Genomic DNA, 21,457 nt, shown 5'->3' on the forward strand with positions numbered 1-21,457 from the left:
CAGCCTCACATTCTGTTCCTGTCAATCATACACGCGATGTCAACCAATTAAACTGCATGAGGGAGGGCCGAGCAAACTCACACACACACACACACTAGAGATGCGGATAAACCGCGGATCAGGCGGATGACGTGACGAAAAATAATATTTTAATTAAATTCGGGCGGGTGGCGGTTGAACCAATCAAATGAAAAAAGTTTGCCACTAAGCAAACCTGCAAGCTATGCCCAGCTGTCAGTACTATTGGAGGAGGCCTAAACTTATCTTAGATGAGACCGCCTGGGTTATTTTGTTATTTTGTTTCGATATTAATTATATTTTAAAACAGCCAATCGTAGCCTACCACTCGTGGAATATGCATTTAAAAGAGAGACAGATTATGGTCCGATATGACTCAGAAATGACATCGGGCAATTGCAGCCCAAGATGTTCAGAAGAACGCAAGAGCTAAACTTCTACAAGCTCAATAATATCCACATTAAAAAGTAAAAAAAGAAGGTAAGAAAAATAGTCAGTCATAACTTTGCCCATTAATTAGATGTGCAAGGCAAGCAGGCTAGTTTTTGGGTTGTTATGGACAATTAAAAATGTGAATATTCACGTTGCACAGTTGTGTGGTGGACTTTCAGCGAGTTAAAACATATATTTTTTAAAGAGCCGTTTGTGAGTCAAAAAGAGCCGGCTCTTTTCAGTGAGCCGAGTCAAATGAGCCGGCTCACGAAAAAGAGCCGGAATGCCCATCACTATTTGCTATTCCTAGGTTCCGTGCCTCTCGAATTCCTCAAATCAAACGTGCGCGCGCAAGAGGGCAGATCCCGTGGCAAAAGGGTGGTTGCCATGGTTGCGAGAGAGAGTGACAGTCGCCTAAGCCAATCCTTTGATTCGTCCCGAATCGAAATAATGAGCTGTGTTTAATACAGATTAAACGGTCTAGAGTCACTTGATTTTTATACTCTTTTTTTCAGAGTACTTACATTTTAATTATGTATTGATATATATAGAAAGTTTTAACAAATTTGGATCTTTTATTTTTATATAGTCCTACCTACCCTGCCTTTAATTGAAGTCGTTGTACAACAATAAAATATTCAGACTGAATGATTCTGCTAAGTTTGTCTGTACCAACTAATGCAATCCATGAGGAATGAAGATGTTTAAAATGTACAACTATTATTATTTTAATTATTGAATTAAATAGAAATACACGGTTCAATTCACAATTCAATAAAAACATGAGCAACAAAATGCCACAGGAAATCTGAAGAGGTTTTTTTTTATTACAGATATTACATTGTAGTGTTTTCTAATGCAGAATAAATATGATAGTACAGTGTAAACAGTGACATTTCTGTTTTGGACGCGTTTGTCACATACATCTTCTCCATATTTCACAATCTAGCAGCAGCCGTCCTCATGAATCACAACATTACAAACTATGATTTGAAAGTAAAATAAAACAGAAAATCAAGACTGAGGTAAAAGGCCACCACATATGAGACAATGAACCCATGATTCTCTGACTGATTTTTCTTCAGGATTATAGATATTGTAGTTCTTCATGTGGAATTTGTCAATTAAATACATTTTGTTATTGATAGATCTGTGTTAGTTTTATACAAAATCATTACAAATAAGTTTCTTTATGGAGAAAATGAATGGTGTTTTTACTTTCAGAACTGATTTCCAAATGTTCAGTAACATTATAGACATTACAATTGGAGGCCTGAAGACAGTAATATTTCTGAACAGTGACTTCATATATTTTTCTGATGGTATAACTAGTAACAGCATGCATTAATATTCATCTGACACAATTATAATAACTCCAGTGATAAAGTGCATGCTCATCTGTTGATGTGAATAAAAACCTCTGCTAAATGACTACATGTACATGAGTTACTGTCACAGGTTTATTAAATAATCTTATACTACAGGGCCGTTGAATGCTTGAATCTGATTGGTTGACGAACGTTCTAAGGTGTGCATTATTTTCAGGGAAAAGTAACAGCTAAAGTAGTTCCAGGCAGGTCTTGACCGCATTACAGTTCCATATCACTTCGCGTAGTCAACTGTAATAACGGAAAATAGGATACAATTCATAACAAGAAAAAGCATTTAGCCCCATGCGCTTCATCTACAATTTTCAATGTCTAGCTTCACAATCAATAGAAACATGCAGTTTAATTTTAATAAAGTATATAGTCCTATTTATAATCAATAGAAAATTAAACTGAATATAAGCTAAATAAATGGATAGTCCTGCAGCACGGATTTTTATTGCAGATCATAACAAATAACAGGGTTCCCACTCTAAACCAAATGTCAAATTCCCTGACTTTTCCCTGACTTTCACTGACTAAAAAGATGAATTTCCATGACCTATAATGAACGGCAAAACAGGCTGCTGTTTTGCGGAGCACCGAGCACCTGTTTTGTAGAAAGCCTTTCTTTAAAGTGAATTTCATTTTCTATAAATTGTATCTTAATTTTAATATATTTTTCATCAACCAATTGCCTGTATTTAATAAATGAGAAGCAAATATATAGCAGACAATCAAATCAAAGTCCGTATTATTATTTTTGCAAAGGTCCCCTCAGGGGCTCCGTAGAAAGATGTGTGAAACAGCGCGATAAAAAATCGTTATGGAAAAATTACATTTTGATAAATGGAAACTAAAATTTAAAGCAACAAACTAAATTCCCTGATATTCCATGACTTGGACAAAAAATATATAAAATTCCCTGACTTTCAATGTCTGGAATAGACCTTTTAAAATTCCATGACATTCCAGAAATTCCATGACCCGTGGGAACCCATAGGCCTACTTGTTAAAAGGGCTTTGTTTCATTTATTTGGCTATAGTCTACTGTCATCTGTCAATAGTAAAAAAATAATAATGAACGAATTAATTAAAACGAATTGAATTAATAAAGAAATATTGACGCACATGCTTTTCTGTCTCATTATTGCAACGTCTCTCTCTAATAACTGCATTAAAGGTGCTATAAGCGATCTCACGCGTTTTTTAGGCCAAAACATTTTTTTTTCACATACCGCAAATATCTCCTCACTATCCGCTAGCTGCCTGTCCCCTGAACACACTGTAAAAAAACGCGACCCGCAGCACGAAACATAACAAACTGTTCCAGCCAATAACCGACAAGAATGATGTGGGGGTGGGGCTCGGGGGGTTAGTGCGTGGATGAGGAGGAGGGAGGGTCTAGCTAGCCTCCATTTTGTTTGATAATAATTCAAACATCAACAAGAGGTTACGCCAACCGAGATCGCTTACAGCACCTTTAAAGTCCGCTTGAACCGGAAGTTGCAAACGACTTTTCTCCAGTGTTGTGACGTATTTCCCAGTGAAACGGAATATTGAACAGAGGGCAGGGTTTTACTCTAGCGCTCCTCCTCTCCATCTCTCGCTCATAACAGACTAATGGTTTGAGGGGAGTGGTTAAGCGTTTCCCAAACCAAGCCGTCAATCCTACGTCATGAACGGCATTCCAGACCGGAAGTAACTTTTCAGACTTTGATTAAAGATTATGATGGCAAACAATTTTTTTCTGTGTATTAACTTGCACGGATTAATTGTTCACCACAAGACTAGTAATATGCGCTAACAAAGTAAATAGGGTCAATCTTGATATCAGTTGGACTTTAATAACTGCATAATGAATGTAATTTGATACTTATGACTGATCATGCCCAAACGCGCGTTCAGTCTGTGTTCAAAGTCGGTGTTTAAAATCTGCTGCAGTCGATGAAAACAGTCAGAGAAAGTCAGCTAGTCGTGTGTCCCAGCATTAGTCTGCTATCAGTGGCTCAAACCTCCGTTACTAACTCTAAAATGACGTTTTGGAATTAGCAATGGAGGCATGGGATTAGATGCGTAAGAAATTAGTCCTACATATACGAGTATTTTAATGACAAAAACTTTACAAACGTCTTGAAATACATAATCTGAACAATGTTTCGAGGTGTGGTAACTGTAGTATAAGCGGAATAATTGACTTCAGGCCGTTGAATTATTAGAAAAATAATGCACACCCAAGGTGGTAATGCGTTTACGACGCGAAGCGGAATAATAATGCATTATTTTTCTAAAAATTCAACGGCCTGTCATCAATTATTTCTTACTTAGTGTTGTAATTTCAAAGCACAATCAATGGAAAATTACTGCTCAAAAAAAAAAAGAAAAAAAAAATTATATATTATATATTATATTTATATATTATATATTATAAATTTATAATTTTTTTTTATATATATATATATATATATATATATATAATGTTTATAATGCCCCGGACACTGATCCTGCTGGAATCCTCTCAAATCACACATTCTGTATATTTATTCTGTAAGGAGAGAGAGAGAGAGAGAGAGAGAGAGAGAGAGAGAGAGAGAAATTAACATTGCCATTTAGACACAATAAGCACATCTGTCATCTATCAGTGAATTGGATTCTGGTAAATGAGTTGATTTGCCATTAGGATGAGTTTTTCAGTGCAGATGAAATCAAACACAGACAGATCTCTGAAGTAAAGTAGTTCAGTACAGTATCTTACCTCATCTTTTTCCAGTCCTTTGTAAAGTCCTTTGATTTTCTCCCTGTCTGCTTTAAAAAAACAATCACATACACAAAATTAAACACTCAGAATGCACACACACACACACACTGTAACAAAAATGTGTGCCCCGTTCTCCCCAAGTCACAAAACGTATCCAGTGTTGGGGTAACATCACACGTAAATAATCAGATTACTTTTTCAAGTAACTTTTTTTTTTTACCATTTATTGACAGACAGCTCTGTCCTCATGTTGAGAGAAATCACGAGTAATGAAGAGGCGTCTTTGACCTTCTATGATCCAAATCAATCATACTAACAAGCAACAATGACTAGATAAACATCACATTTGTGTTTCATTTTTATTATTAAACTTTCTTCTCCTGCCTCCAATTCTTCTGTAATCCAGAATGGCAGCATAGCTGTGAGGTTTGTCTGAGCGGCGCCCTCTACTGTACAGGTGTGAATTTGCATTTACATTTACAGCCTGAGGATTATTCATTTCACTTTTGATGTGAAAGGGCCTCTACATTTGCCAAAAATTACAAAACCAACCCAGCAAGCCCAGCCCAGGTGAGAAAGTAATGCAAAAGTAATGTAGTGCATTACTTTCCAGAAAAAGTAACTAAATAATACAATCAGTTACTTTTTATTGGAATAACGCATAACTTTTAAAAGGAACTTTCCCCAACACTGAACGTATCTACTATTAAACACATTTCTTACCAACATTTGAATTGCATGACGAACATGTGTTTAATACATCACAAACAAAACAATCACCACATTTTTCATTCAGTTGTTTACTTTTGAACGCCACTACAAATGGTGCCCCCTTTCCGAAGTCCCTTCAAGGGCGCAAAAACACTGTTTGGAATTTGTCTAAAGAATGTTGCTATTGATTACCTTGGAATGTTGTGACTGACCAATCAGAATCAAGTGTAATAATTGTGTGTAAAACACATAGGGCCAGATTTACTAACAGCCTGCGTCAGTGCAAACCTTTTGGCGTTAAAAACTTCGGTCAGGATTTACAAAAGACACGCAGTGAAAAATTAGCACTGAAAAGGCTTGGAAAGGGTCATTTTTCCAGCTGACCTTATTGCATATACATTTCAAGGAGTTTCTCTTTCAGATGCAAATTTATGGGAGGAGAGTATTTAAATGAATCATGCAAGGTGATTTACTAAGGTTTGCGTTCGTCAATGTACTGGTATTTGCACCATTATTTACCACCCAAAGAAAAAACACTCTAATTTGCGCAGATCTTGGTGGATTGCATTGGTCATTATGGAAATGATCCTGTGTTCTTTTATTTGTGTGTCGAACATTCCACTCATATCTGCACTTTTTTGGAATTGCGCTCACATGCTAATTTGCCCTGTTTAGTAAATCTGGCCCCATGTTTTTCTCTCACTATAGTACCCGTAGATAACACTTACTCTTTCTCAAGCTCCTGTGGAGATAGTAAATCACACCAGCAACTGCAGACACCAGCAGCAGAGCAACAGCACTTATTACTGTGATAACGGCTGGAAACACACCTGAATACACACCTGAATCTGAAGACAAACAGCCATTAGTGTGTGAGAATATGACTGTGTGTTTATACAATATGCTTTGGATGTATTCTATGGACATTATATCTCTATGGACACTTTTACATTGTAATGTGAAAGGCTTACTCCTCAATTCCAATGTGAAATAATCCCATAACAGTTTATGAAATTTGTGTATGTTACCAAATACTTTTTCCAGAATACTTTTTCCAGAGAATTAGAGATTAACTTCCCCTGTTTACAACTAAACTATCTGTGCTTCAAATCGATGCACAAGAGATGCCTTTTAACTGTCTGTGACCCCTAACATCTGTCATCTTGAACTTTTACATATGTTTGATCAGCCGCATGTTTCTGTTTGCCTTTCCAGTAGCATGTATCCATCAGCATTATTAATTATTTCTGATATATTATAAATAGGTATTTAAGATAGTTTGACAAACAATATTTATAGATATTTGAAATGTGTTTAAAAGAACAACAGCAATATCGTTTTAAATGAACTATAAAGTCAAGCTCCCTTAAGAACAGTGCATAAATAAACTGTATTACATGTTATGCAATATATTAATAGATAAAAAAAAGGAAGAAAACATACTCATGTTAAACTCCTGCTTCTCCAAACGGGGTTCTGCAGTGGTTTCGTCTTGATCAGACAGAGAAGCTGGAAAATACAAAGCAATAAAAAATTAAGCAATACGAAAGAACACATGACTTGATGTTTTTGATAAGACATATGAATGTTGGATTGTTTGTAGGATCACAGGATTTCAGTGATGTCATATTTAATTATTCACAAAAAATTTCTCCTGAAAATGAGTCAGTCATCAAAAATAGTTTTTATGTTGATGAACTATTCAATTTACTTCTGTTCTGTTTATTTAGTTGCATTTTCATGGACTTTTAGTGTTTTTGTACATGAAACTTTATAATACATCATGGAAGATGGACAATTTGAATAGATGTGTAATATTAAATATTCAGAATATAAAAATAACTGTTTCAACATCTCTTATGACAAATACACCATAACAGACAGTTCTGCATGCCATTCTCTGATATATTTAAGAGACTCGAACACATCCTCTATGTGCCACATTATGGAAAAAGATGAAGAGGGTGCAGAGATTTCCAAAACAAAGGTTATTAATCCAAGAATAAACACAAAGCAGTCCAAACAGAGTGACGGTGTGCTCGACACACAAACACATGCTCTTGTACAAACACTAACACATTCAACAACCGACCACAGTGAATGAATGGGGAGGAACTTAAATACACAGAGGAATCAAACTATAGGAATAATCAGTGTCTATAGAAACTCATGATATAAAGAAAAAAGAAATTTTTCTTTTCTAATAGATCATTTTATTTCTTAAAAAAACCTTATTGAATGACTTATTGATGTAAATAACATTGAGTGGCTCACCGCTGACGGTCACACTGAATATTTTGATGGTATCATCATGAGTGCTGCTGATTTTTCTGGTGATTTTTGTGCTGTCACACTTCCGGTTTCTGTTTAAGCTTTGCCTTTTGCCTGAACTCTCGCTTCTGATCAGCTCTGCTTCATAACGTCCAGCATGTTCAGATCTGATGTTTGTGATGGTCAGAGATCCGGTCTCATAGTCCACCTCCAGTCTGTCTCTGAATCTCCCGTCTTCTCCATCATATAAACAGCTCGTATTGTGATGTCCGTTGATCAGAGCTATGCGAGTGTCTTCAAAATACCACAGCATCTTGTCACGTCGTTGTTTGGCAACACCAGTGTTTAGAGTAACAGAATCTTCCTCCATCACAGACACTGGCATCACTTCATCACCAAACACACCTGAGGACACAAATAAACAATTAAGCAACTTGTGTCTGTGTATGTGTACAGGTTTCACCACATAAAAATATAAACCTGAAATCAGCTACATTGTGTAGACCAGCTAACCACCCCATGAGGACAACAGATCAATAAACATAATAAAACAAAGCATGAGCACCCTCTAAACATATTAACTAAACAGATTTGCCAAATGCTTTAACACATATTAGTGTTTGCGCTCTAGACTAGAATGTCAAATGTTTCTATATACAGTGTGTTTTTGCAGCGGTGAGCAATGTAGCCAATCACAGACATGTTTGTTGATCTCTTGAATGCAGTGGCCAAATCAGAGGTGTTCAATTTAGTCAAAATGTCAGTACCACTCAAAAACGCCAGTTTGTTCATTACTATGCACCGCAAATCCTCGCATTATAATAAACGAAGTGTAGAAACGATGTAAATAAGAGATTCATTGTGCAGTGTAGACAGCTTCATTTGTTATAATGGAACTTGTGAGATCGAGATGAGTGAGCTTTGTAGTAGGGATGCACTGAAATTTCGGCCGCCGAAAATTATCAGCCGAAATGGCATTTTCGGTTTTTGGCCGAAAGAAAACTAAGCCGGAAATATGCCGCGCCACCCCTCCATGTTCAGCGATCAGATTTCACTCTGGTTCAGCATGTTTTGCAAGCGGCTTCGCTTCCGAAGATGCACATCTTCAAAGTGACTGCAGTGTTTCACTGTGTGTGTGCTTTCCGGTCCGTGTGTGTGCTGCGCAAGTTCTCTGGATTTGTTTGCAATAGCTTATGGTGCTTTTCCACTGCATGGTACGGCACGGTTCGGTACAGCACACTTTGGCGCTTTTCCACTGCATGGTACGTTACAGTACGGCTCGCTTCGGCTCGCTTTAAATGGTACCTGATCTGTTGAGGTTCCAAGTGTACCGTACCGATACTAAAATGTGACGTGAAAACACTGCAGATCACTGATTGGTCAGACAGAATCGTCACTACCTGCGTCATTGTATTTGCGACACAAGACACCAAACCCGCTAGATTTAAATAGCCAGTAACAGCCACCGCTGTAGCACCTGTTTATAAACTACTTGCTTGACTTCCTTGACGAAAAAAAAGAAATGGCTGAATCGTGGTCAGAGGACGAAGAGCAGACGTTACTCTCGTTGGTTGCCGCAACTATAACAATCAGTCTATAATCCCACCCACTTTGAAGTGGTACTAACTGCAGTGGAAAAGCAAACAGAGCTAAAGCGAACCAAGCCGTGCCATGCCGAGCCGAGTCGTAACACGCAGTGGAAAAGCGAAGCGAGCCGAGCCGCGCCGTACCGAGCCGTGCCATGCAGTGGAAAAGCGCCACTAGTCTCAGCCTCAGACGTCTCACCCACAGACCGTTGGATGACCATCTGATGCATATGGCACACTTTTCTGGAAACACTTCAGGAGTTTTGAAGTCCCGATCTGATTGGTTGAATTCAGCAGGATGTCCGGGAGACATGTGTGTCTCGTTCTTTAACAGTCTGCCTGGAAACAACTACTGTGACGCCAAAACCCCTTGTGGAACAAGAAAGCCGTTGTGTTTACAACCGTGACAATGAGCGCTTATCTTGATTCACTAAACGCTGGATTTTCAAAAGATATGAATATCGCGGCTCCATAGTTGCAGTAAACTTGCACAACATTCTTGAATGAATAATTTATTTGCACGCTGGCCTTTTATTGTAGGGAGATCGACATTATGTTGTCTTGCCCCTAAACATGACACGGAACCAAAACGAACTGTGATTGGTTGCGTTACATGTCAGTCAAACGTCCTCTTGGACGATCCTTGGCCAAGAAAAGCTGCGATAGAGTCCAGACCTTCTGCCGTCAGTCTGAAGATCTGGCTATGCGAGACTAGCAATAGCCCTACTGTGCTGTAACATGGTGTGTATAGCAGTGCTGGGCAACGCTTGTAAAATGGGATATCTCGTTCATTGATCCACTCCCTGCTATCTGCTCACATGCTCTTATAATAATAGCTTTGTGGAACTGTGCATTATTTTGATAATTGGTCAAAAAAATAATCAATTAAATGTTTAAATTGTAATCAATTAAAAAATATAATTAACTACACGTTAAATCTGATTGTTGCATAGAACTGAATGAAGAATAATATATTGATATATAGATATGAAGATATGGATATACTATTTTAATATAGGCCTATTTTATGTCCAATGTTTGTGTTATTTTAAACAAATGTGTGGCTATTTTAGTGGCTTTTAATTTTTTTTATTCAGATTCAGTAAAATTATTGAATTTAAAAAGTCTAATAATAATAGAATGTAAAAAAAAACAACAATATAAAATAAGAAATGAATAGTAATTTTTTAAATGTCATTTTCGGTTTCGGTTTTCGGCCAAGTGCATCCAGAATTTCAGGCCCAACATTTTAATTACAGTGCATCCCGGAACAGGAAGAAATAGAAAATAAATAGCCTACCGCCCACAAAACATTAAAAAACAAGGAACATTATTTAAAACAGTGACAAGTACAATACAAGATAAGATTTTAGATATTTTTAAATAACATTCATCGATTCATCAAATTGTCTTACCATAGAGCAAAACGCACAGAGTGAGCACCAGCCAGCGACCCATCATTTCATCTGCGGTGTTCCTATGGAGGCTGTCTTTCTTCCTGCCTCACAAAAACGCACTCAAGAATTTGATATTTAGTGTAAATATAAATTTCGGATAATAAATACACGAACTATTTAATTTTTATTCACACCAAATTACAATAATCACTATTTCTTAGACCAAATGAAATAGCCTACTGCATTTAATTCAGGCGAAAGCGAAAGTAAAAAGAAATCCGCGTAAATCCCCAACTGGGCGGGATATCGTCAACTAAGCCCACAATGCAAAATACATAACATTATTCGACACAATATCTTGTGAGACATAATTAGTAAGTCTATTTGAATAAGCAACACATTCCATTTAAACAGACCCACACAAAGGCACGTGTTTTTCCTTAGCAGAAAATTAATGTGAATCACTGAATGCCTGTGACGCAGTAGCCTATAGTGGAAGTCTTATGTATTTATAGAACTGAACTAACATGAATACACTAACCTCGCTATTTGACTCACTCCACGCAAAACACCATTTCAATTTAAATAAGATGAATCATCACTGATTTTAGGGAAACATTAAAATAAGTCGAAGCCAGGATTCATGCATTCCCCTATTCATGAACTTTTAAGTTTATGGACGCTTCTTTTTAACCATACACACAACACAATGTAATTCAGGTAAGGCTTTTGAAAAATCAGTAAGAACATCAAGTATTAAAAAATGTATTGTTAATATACGTGGTCTTTCAGTAATGGGTGGTCAGGTTGTGTTGGGGGAGGATATGAGGATTCACACAGACGGGGACACACACTCACACACACACACACACACACATACATTAGACTATATCTCACTTCTGCTGTCGAAGCAGTCTGTTCTCAGACACTTCCAGCGTTCACATCTTATAGTGCTCAAAGAAATGGTTCATGCTGTCATTCTATTCTGCTTGTGTTTGTGCAAACTGGCTGGTAAGTAATAAATGTGTTTTATATGTTTACTGATTTAGTTCATGCTTTAGTTTTTATACAGAGTAATAACATGGAGATGCATTTGCTATTATTTTCAGATATTTTGAAATTGAACAAGTATTACTTATTAATTCTGGTTTGGATTCAGGACTATCATCTGAATAACTTTAGGGACAGATTCAGATTCCTTTAACTTTTCTAGTTTTTAGCTTTTATGTTCATTTATTTGTTCTTTCATTTGGCTTCTTCTGTTCTTCATTTTACTTTTACAGTACATAGTACTGATCCTAAGAAAAACAAACTAAAAGTTATTTAGGACACTTAATCTGTGATAAACTGTGTTCTCCAGGTGTGTTTGCTGACACAGATGCAGTGAAGTCAGTGTCAGTGATGGAGGGAGATTCAGTCTCTCTAAACTCTGATCTTACTGAAATGATGGATGATGATCTGATTCGGTGGAGGTTTGGAAATAAAAACACTTTAATAGCTCAAATCGATGTACTGGCCGACAGCATGACTGTATATGATGATGTTCCTGATGGGAGATTCAGAGACAGACTGAAGCTGGACAATCAAACTGGATCTCTGACCATCACAAACACCACAACTGAACATACTGGAGATTATACACTACAGACCAACAGTGTGAGCAAGAGTTTCAGTCTCACTGTCTATGGTGAGTTAAATAATTTTTACACACTTATTTTTGACTTTCCTTTTCAGCCTAATGAATACTTTCATTTTGAGCAGTCTATGTTTGTGAATGACATCACAAACTCTCTCTCAGCACATTAAAACACTGTAAAAAAGTATGATTTATTCTGTATGATTTATTCTGATTTATTCTAATCTTTCTCAGCTCGTCTGCCTGTTCCTGTCATCATCAGTAACTCTTCACACTGTTCTTTATCATCATCATCGTGTTCATTGGTGTGTTCATCAGTGTTGAATGTGTGTGATGCGACTCTCTCCTGGTACGCAGGAATCAGTGTATTGTCCAGCATCAGTGTGTGTGATCTCAGCATCAGTCTCTCTCTACCTCTGGAGGTGGAATATCAGGATAAAAACACCTACAGCTGTGTGCTGAACAATCCCATCAGCAACCAGACCACACATCTGGACATCAACACACTCTGTCACACATGTGCAGGTACTACAGCATTGAGGATATATGTGTGTGTTTACTGACCTGATCTCTGTCTTCTGTTGGAGATCAGACTGATGCGTTCACTTCTTTCTTTATCATTACAGCACCGGACACACAGTCTTCTTTACACTCTCCAGTGTCTCTGATAGTGTTGATCTCTGCTGGATCTCTGATGATTGTTGTTATAGTCATGATCTTCTGCATCTGCATGAAATGTAGAAAACCTAAACAAGAAGGCAAGTGTTTGGTACTTATCTATAAAATGACCCCTGGGTAGCACTCTTTACTCGTCTCACTCGAAAAACACTTTCTGCACTTTTCAAACTGCATCAAAACACAGTGGAATTACAAAGACAAGAATTTCACTTACCATGGCACATGTTATTTAGTGGTGTGACAGTAAAAGTGATTTGAAGACAGACATGCAAATCTGCATTAATGTACTGATACAATAATAATACTACATGTGTAAAAGATGCAGCACTGTTTTTTTAATTAATTTCTATAATAGCAGTGACTATATAGATCTTGGTTATGTGAGACTATAGTTTGAATGAATCCCTTTTCTTTGCATGACACATTAACATTACAGTACAAAACGGCTCTTATTATCCTGAACATTGTATAAGCATTCGTTTAATGTGTCATTGAATGGACAAGAGGCTCTCAGGAGCGCATGTGATCATCACATCCTTTTCATTTCCCGCAAAAAAGGTTTCAAGTTCTTCACATTCAGGCTTTTATAGATAAACAGGAAGTCAGGAAAAGTCTTGTTTTTAAGTTTCGTTACACGCTATTCACACATTGGCAATAAAAAGTGATAAATAGGCCTATATTAAAAATCTTATAAATGGCCTTTTAATGCTGCAACTTTGACAGCCATGATAATAACACATACAGTATGTTTTGAAAAAAAAACCCCACATATTTGTTTAATGTATCTTTTATTATTGTTGAAACAGATCAGACTCTTGAAAAAGAGATCATATACTCTGAGCCAACGTTCATCGAAAGAAATGCACATAACACGGTAAGATAATTTATTCCTAAGTTATGTTGTACATCTCTGTATAAATTTAGCAGGCGGTCAAATGTATGTATGCTTGTACAGTATCATGATACAAAAGAAAACACAATAGCACCATAGAAAATAAATAAAAGCCAATAGATCAGCATTCAATGCAAGATATATCCCACAATCCCGAAAATCTATCATCAGAAAAAAACTATTTTTTTATTATTGTATTTTTTTTTTTTTTACAGAATTGTATAGAGGAAGATCAAGTGGAGTATGCACCAATCACCATAAGATAATTTTCTCCTGCAACAACCTTTACAACTCCTGCTGACAAGTTCTTTAAAACTTGCATGTAGCACCTAAAGCCCCGTTCACACCGGCAGCGAATACAGCCGCCTACTATCTCTCGACAAACAACAAACGAACATTTTTGGATCCGTTTTCAGACGAGAATAGTGCGAGGCTAGAATTACCAGTATTTTTCCACTAAAATTTTATTTTATTCTTCAAACACTATTTCTGTAAAATGGATGGCTATAATCATGTAAAAAATGGTTAAATAATTATTTAGAGCCTTTCATGTTTAACCCTTACAGTCGCAAATTCTAAAGATGCTTTTTTAAAATGTTTAACTTATTTTATCTTGAGCGCCACCTTTTTAGATCCCGGTCTCGTGCGTGAGACCCTGCAGAGACAGGAGCGCAACGGACAAACACATCCGTCTACAGTGCATTTACAGAAACAAAAAAATGGAAAAGTAGCTTAGTGGAATGGAAAACTGTATCTGTGTGAATGGCCCCATAAAGATGTGTTTGACTTCAGACCGATCGCAGTCTGATATAATTTTGAGACTTGAGATGCAAGAGCGATTCGTGATTACGGTCTTGTGCACACTGCAAGTGCACATGAAGTGTGCCATTTGGGACAGGGCCACAGTTGTTTCATGATTGGTCGAATTCACCGAAGACAATGATCACATGTGACACATAGGCTGAGTCCGAAATCGAAAACTCTCTTGTATGTACTTCACGACCACTGAAAAAGTACATTATGTAGCCTATAGTATGAATGTAATCCGGACGCACTACATTTGCCATGTTGTCATTATCATGTGATCTACCAGCGTCAGTTGCATCGCTTCACTTCCATTCATTAATCCTCTCCCGTGGCCTCATGGGATATTAAAGTGTCCATCATATGCACACCTCACATTCTCACCGGGACAAGCAAATCATCCGGGTATTAGTGCCTTCTCTTATATGAGTACTGTGAATTCAGACATACTTATTTTGTCACATACTGTTGTTTTGCCTAGTATAGAATTGGGAAATATGCGATTTCGGACGCAGCCAATTTTTTACAACAGTAAAAACTCTTTTCATGTAGCCTAATCTTAATGTAATATTGAGTCATGTTTATCAAAATAAAACTGATAAAAAATAAAGTACCACTTTATTGGTGTTCAAATAGTATAGTCTTATGTTGAACTTTATTCTTGTACATACATGCGCTGTATTAACCAATACACAAAGTACTGAATGAAATCTGAGATGTCTGTGTATTTGACAAACAGGCTTTTGCATCTAATCTGTGATAAAATAGCCTACGCAAAACGTCTCTACAGGAAGCAGAAGGTGTTTGACTTCAACTCTCTGTTTTCAATTCCTCCCCAAATGAAACGGCAAATCTCACCGGTTGAATCCAGCAGGAGTCGAACACACCTAATGTTGATTTGGCTAAAACAATGAGGAAACTTGTGACTTAGTTGCGGTCAGATGACTCCTGGAGTTTGAGGATCTGGTCCACTAACAGCTCAGTATTAGAGTCACATTGAAACCTGTGGTTGGATATATTTACTGCTGAGCTGTACACAAATTGTGGTTTGACTTGTTGGGTGGATAAACAGCTTGTTCATGAGAATGTGTGTACCGCTGGATTTGTGTGCTTGACGTCTGTTTGTGTCTGTGTGTCGGAGGTGTGAACAGCTTGTGGTTGAAGGGCTTTTCCATTCCTGCTCATATGAAGCTCATAGTCGACACACTACAGCTTCACTACAAAATGCTGAACCCATCAATAAAGTCTGACAGATAAAAGATTCTCTAAGATATGTTAGTGTGAAGCTGAACATGTGAAATGTGAAAATATCATGTGTAATCAATACTTATTAATTATCAGTAGCCTACTTGTGCTCTTCTCCATGACCTCACATATAGTCATGGCAGATAAGCAGTGCTAGTTTCAGAGGTTATTTCTAACTCCAGTGTACGAGAAACCGAGTTCTAAGCAGATCTATTATTGACATCACACTTTTTTTATAAAGTTCATATCCTGTTTTTTTTTTCTTCTGTCAATGTCTGGGGACTTTAAGAATAAACAATTTATAATTGTTGCAATGTTGAAATAAATTCTGATGTTCAGAGTATTTAATAATTTCTTTAGTTTTCATCAGTCTCGGTAGTACGGAAGAGGATTAGGGCCAGGCAATAATAAAAAAATAAAACCATCTCGAGATTAAAGTCATTATAATGCGAGATTAAACTCGTTAAATTTCGAGAAAAAAAGTCGAAATATAATCTTGAGAATAAACTCATTAAATATCGAGAATAAAGTCGTTGTGTTGTGAGAAAAAACTCGTTAAATTTCGAGAAAAAAAGTCGAAATACAATCTCGAGAATAAACTCATTAAATATCGAGAATAAAGTCGTTGTGTTGCGAAAAAAAACTCGTTAAATTTCGAGAAAAAAAACTCGAAATACAATCTTGAGAATAAACTCATTAAATTTCGAGAATAAAGTCGTTGTGTTTCGAGAAAAAAAGTCGAAATGAAATGTAGAGAATAACGCATTCGATCAGTGTTCATTGCATAGCCTACTGATATCAACCTCATCGAGGTTTCGTGGTTTCCCAGGATACCATAAGACACATTATTAATCGTTGTTGGTTGTGTACGCCTCCATCCACAGAATGTAACGACTGTAACCATCTATACAGCCATTAATGGCAATGCTGTACGGTTTTAGTTTATCATAGCTGTCCATATGCCAGAGTGTATTTGGGCCAGCGCAAGTGGCGTCTTCTCAAGCGTCTCCTTCGTCGAAATTCCACACCTTAAGGATCAACAAGTTTAATAATGCGTCTTATGGTATCCTGAGAAACCACGAAATCTCCATGAATTTCATGTTGGACAAAAGCGAGTACATCGCGCAAATTGGACTGATTTTTTCTTCTAAAAACACCTAGCCGACCTAGACCTAATGTTCTATTCTTTGTTACTGAAAGAAAGTGAAAAATATAGATTGTCTAAGTGATCTAACTCTGCCATGTCCTGAATCAGGTTATGCAATGAATACTGATCAAATGCGTTATTCTCTAACGTTACATTTCATTTCGACTTTTTTTCTCGAAACACAACGACATTTTTCTCGAAATTTAACGAGTTTTTTCTCGAAACACAACGACTTTATTCTCAATATTTAATGAGTTTATTCTCAAGATTGTATTTTGACTTTTTTTCTTTTTTTCTCTCATTGAATGGATGAGAGTTTAATCTCGCATTATAATGAGTTTAATTTCGAGATGGTTTTATTTTTTTGTATTATTGCCTGGCCCTAATCCTCTTCCGTACGGGAGTAACTAAATGTAGGCTATAAATTTGGCAGACAATTTTCTGCGCTGCTGTCCAAAGGCAAAAAGCATAGACAGTATATAAACTGGACACAGCGACCCCATTGGATTCAACGGAGACAAGTGAAGTCAATTAGAAGCAGTAACTTCCTGATGGTCGAGCGTACTGCGCAGACTCGAACTGAGCTTGACGACGTAGATGTGACGTGAGCAACCCGTCTGTCTTCTAGCAGCTGTGCCAAGCGAAATCTCAATCATTCCCTTCCGAATCTTGCAGAGACGGAGAGTGTGAGTAGAAGCTGTCCATGAGCTAGGAGCAGGAGTAACTTTTTCTAAGTATTTTGATTAATTACTTTGTCACTTTGCCTCCACGTCCCCCCTATTGCGCGCGAGCTTCTCCTCCTGTCCATACGGTAATTATTTACTGTGCGACAGAGAGTCGCGTGGGTATGACGCAATCGTTAGCCTATTTTTACAAAAAACGCATATACGGGGCCATAACGTAAGATACAAGGTAATGGAGCCTTTTATACATTTTCGTGTTTCTTTAGAAATAAACAATGGACAAATGGAGTCTTTAAACGCCTCAGATGTAAAGTTATTCGCTGTCAAAGTGACGCCAAAATGAATGGGAGTCAATGGGATGCTAACAGCAGGTGATGGTCTGCTAGCCAATGGCGGCGCCCGGGGAAGCTTCAATGTTTTCCGAAACATTGGGGGCTTGGCAAAAAGCAGTAACTCCACGTATTTAGACAAGTTTTGTTTTTGCGGGGGTGTAACATGATACTGAGTCATAATGCGTTGTGACTGATCACCCTATTAAAACCTTTACTGGGAAAAAACCTGTCAGTGTGGAGAGATGATTCTTGGTGTACAATAGTTAAGGTTAATTGGCCATGTTAGCCATAAAAAACCTTGACACTTTTTACGGGGTTAATTAATTAGAAAGACAGGCTTTCATTGTTTATTAGAGCGCCATCTAAAGTCCAAAATTAGAATTCACATCTGGAATAACAACTCTGAATTTGACAGATAGGGTGAGCTATAAATATATCTGCTACCCAAGTATTTGAAGGTGAGCAGCGAGCTCATTGGCTGCTGATATGGCAGGAACCAATCAGCTGCACCCTATAGATGACGATGTGATTATGAACAGGTGAGTTAAAGGACCTATTAGCCTGCACCATCTAGAGTTTCTTGCCAGTATAAGTTACACAGCAAAATCCCCCGTGTCATGTTACGCAGGAATCAGTGTATTGTCAAGCATCAGTGTGTGTGATCTCAGCATCAGTCTCTCTCTACCTCTGGAGGTGGAATATCAGGATAAAAACACCTACAGCTGTGTGCTGAACAATCCCATCAGCAACCAGACCACACATCTGGACATCAACACACTCTGTCACACATGTGCAGGTACCACAGCACTGATATTAGCAGTTATTTTGTTTCCATACAATGAAAGTTCATGGTGATTTATTGTAAAGCTCCCAAATAAGTCCGTCATATCTTTCTGTTTAAAAAAAATGGTATCATCCCAAACAGCAAAAAAGTGTCGGCCCAGATCCAGCCCATATCTGGGTATGTGTGGAATCCACGTGTACCAGTTGTGGGCCAGATCTTGGCTAACACTTTGCTGTCTGGGATTTATATATTTTTTTGACATTGAAACTACCTGTATTTTTTTCAATTTTGAGTTCCTGGCTTGAGACTGAGGTCAGCTTGTTGAAAATCACTATTTTGTCATTGCTCATTTGTTATTTCAGAAGTCCACGTCCACTGTTGTAATACGGAATCTATGATATGATTGGTTGTCTCTGCTCTGGTGGGCGTGGCTACCATGTCTGTTCTGGTTTATGACATAAGATCTCCACAAGTTTGGAAGAGGAGAGAACGGATAATACGAATATTGTGAAGTATGTTGATGTTTTAAATTCAAGTTATCAATAAAATCAACAAGAGGTTTAATGTGTTGGTGCAAATGTATTAAAAAAAGATAAATGCTTTTTCAAATTATATGAAAAAGTAAACCACACTATATGAGGAAAGAAACATGGCAAGATAATGTGGTCTAAAGATAAATGTTAGTAATTCAAAACGAAGATTTTCTTACAAATGCTTTCCTCAATACTGTATATACACTGCGGCCACCTGGTGGCCAAAGTATTCTTTAATATTTCTTCAATATTAGTACATTTAATAATGTCTTAAATGCCATGCATTTTATATTCATTTGTCAATGATATATTTTAAAATGTATTTTATGCTGCTTTGCACTTATTTCCTTTAACACCGTTTTAACTGTACACAGCAAAACTGCATTTGCTCTGGCAACAACAACAAAAACATTTGTCAGGGTAATTAAACACCTTATAATTCAAACTGAAAATTAAATAGCAACTGCTAAACTGATATACATCTATGAATCATACATCATACGCCCATAATATGCGTAGGCCTATATTTATAATTAAAGGAGTGTCACAATAACAATAAGTTACAAATTCAGATTGAATGAATGATTCATTTGACCTGATGTTACCATATGTTTAAAATTGTTATTATTTAACTCAATCAATTATAATTATTATTGAAAGATTTCTGTACTAATTGTGAGTACATCTTACCCCAATGGTCTTCTTTAAACTTTCATTAGTTAAAATTAATTGTGTGAATTAAATCACATTTACAGCATTTGCCCACATAGACGGTGTAAATAATGTACACATCATAACACAAAAATTTGTTCTAAATATTATATGCTTTATTTGTTCTTTAAAGAGTGCAACTGTCAAAGAACAATTTTCCAGTGGTTTGTTTGTATATATTTGTAAATATTTTTCCCATTTATTTTGACAATAGAGATTTCACAGAAGTATTTTTAAGCCTGAATCAAATCATGAACCTCAAATACAAATTATACAGCATTCATTTCTCTATGGCGAAAATGAATGGGATTGTATCTTCCAGAAAACTGCTTTGTCTTTAACAGTAAAAGTGCTTCAATACCAGTTTCAAAGTTCTATATCGAGTGCAGTCTACAGATATGTAGATTAACAATGTAGATTAATTAACAATGTAGATTAACAAAAGCACAACCATTAATAAAAGCACTGACTATTGTTTTTGTCTAATACCATAAACATATCTACTATAATAGTTTAAATAACTGCCCTGCAAAACTGACCTCAGATCAATCAGACCTACAAGGCCTATGAAAAAGAAATACAAAACCTGTGCTAATTGAAGAAATCAATGGATAAAAAGATTAAATCCAATATTTGGTAATAATATAGCATATTATAAGCAATTTTTCAGGTTGGACATTTTTGGCATTGAACACCACAAGTGTAAAAAGGTAAGAAAAAAAATCAGCAGTCATTTTACCCTGTGTAAACAAAAACATTCAGTTTTAGTCTAATGCAATAATATTAACGAACATATTCAGGAAAAAGAAAATCTCCAGGACCAAAATCCAGAACACAACATGAGGGTTGAAGGCACATTTCAGCAAATTGCACAGTAAAAGAAAATATTGCCACGCCAAACAGCTAAAATTGTCTACAGTGACTGTTAAAATTGCAGATGATACCAGATCATTTTCTACCTTTTAATGCAATATTAAAAATTAATGAAACAATCAAAAATAAAAATCTTTAAAAATAATAATAATAATAAAATCACCTGGTTGCATAAGTGTGCAATATAATTATTTATATTTGAGGGATGTCATAATGGGGGATGTTGAGAAATTAACCAACCACATCCAAACTCTTACTGAAAAGTAATTAAAATCCTCCGATTATCATTTAAGTGATGCTAATTATCCATGATTTAAAATAAGCCATTTCTGTAGGATTTTCTTAGCCATGGCCTGCAACAAGCTTAAAAATGATTTGTTGTGATCTCGTTATGAAGAGATAACATTCAGGAGAAGGGTGCACAAGTTTACAAACCATTATATGTGCCATGGAATAACATGAAGGAAGTCATCAACTGGTGGAGGCAATACCCAAACAGCAACGTCGGCCCAGATCCGGCCCACATCTGGTACGCGTTGAATCCACACGAACAGTACCAGACAGTACATGTGGCCTGGATCTGGGAAGACATTATGTTG

At 36.7% G+C, this 21,457-nt stretch overlaps 2 protein-coding genes across 3 annotated transcripts; one reads left to right on the forward strand and one right to left on the reverse strand.

Moving 5' to 3' along the window:
* Positions 1-1,257: 1,257 nt before the first annotated feature.
* LOC311084232 (uncharacterized protein) lies at positions 1,258-10,789 on the reverse strand. 2 transcript variants are annotated; one of them, XM_084116151.1, is made up of 6 exons: positions 10,559-10,789; positions 7,561-7,962; positions 6,730-6,795; positions 6,015-6,134; positions 4,573-4,619; positions 1,258-4,362 (listed from the first exon to the last, which is right to left on the reverse strand). In XM_084116151.1, the coding sequence occupies exons 1-6, from the start codon at positions 10,602-10,604 to the stop codon at positions 4,336-4,338; spliced, it is 708 nt and encodes a 235-aa protein (XP_083972277.1). In that variant the 5' UTR covers positions 10,605-10,789; the 3' UTR covers positions 1,258-4,335. The 2 variants fall into 2 exon arrangements, with proteins under 2 accessions (XP_083972277.1, XP_083972276.1); XM_084116150.1 differs by having other exon boundaries at positions 4,573-4,622.
* Positions 10,790-11,449: 660 nt separating this feature from the next.
* Positions 11,450-15,838, forward strand: LOC311084224 (uncharacterized protein). The gene is made up of 6 exons (XM_084116140.1): positions 11,450-11,551; positions 11,901-12,227; positions 12,411-12,701; positions 12,803-12,934; positions 13,661-13,728; positions 13,962-15,838. Exons 1-6 carry the CDS (start codon positions 11,503-11,505, stop codon positions 14,010-14,012), a joined length of 918 nt encoding a protein of 305 aa, XP_083972266.1. The 5' UTR covers positions 11,450-11,502; the 3' UTR covers positions 14,013-15,838.
* Positions 15,839-21,457: the final 5,619 nt, after the last annotated feature.

Source organism: Abramis brama (genome assembly GCF_963993115.1).
Source record: "Abramis brama genome assembly, chromosome: 6".
NCBI lineage: Eukaryota > Metazoa > Chordata > Actinopteri > Cypriniformes > Leuciscidae > Abramis > Abramis brama.

Excerpts from the sequence above, each read along its gene's own strand:
- LOC311084232 (XM_084116150.1), bottom strand. The coding sequence starts at position 10,604 with ATGATGGGTCGCTGGCTGGTGCTCACTCTGTGCGTTTTGCTCTATG. Across the intron at positions 6,796-7,560 it reads ATTCAGTGTGACCGTCAGCG|CTTCTCTGTCTGATCAAGAC; the intron begins GTGAGCCACTCA and ends TGTATTTTCCAG. Across the intron at positions 4,363-4,572 it reads AAGGACTGGAAAAAGATGAG|AATAAATATACAGAATGTGT; the intron begins GTAAGATACTGT and ends CTCTCCTTACAG.
- LOC311084224 (XM_084116140.1), top strand. The coding sequence starts at position 11,503 with ATGGTTCATGCTGTCATTCTATTCTGCTTGTGTTTGTGCAAACTGGCT. Across the intron at positions 12,228-12,410 it reads TTTCAGTCTCACTGTCTATG|CTCGTCTGCCTGTTCCTGTC; the intron begins GTGAGTTAAATA and ends AATCTTTCTCAG. Across the intron at positions 13,729-13,961 it reads AAAGAAATGCACATAACACG|AATTGTATAGAGGAAGATCA; the intron begins GTAAGATAATTT and ends TTTTTTTTACAG.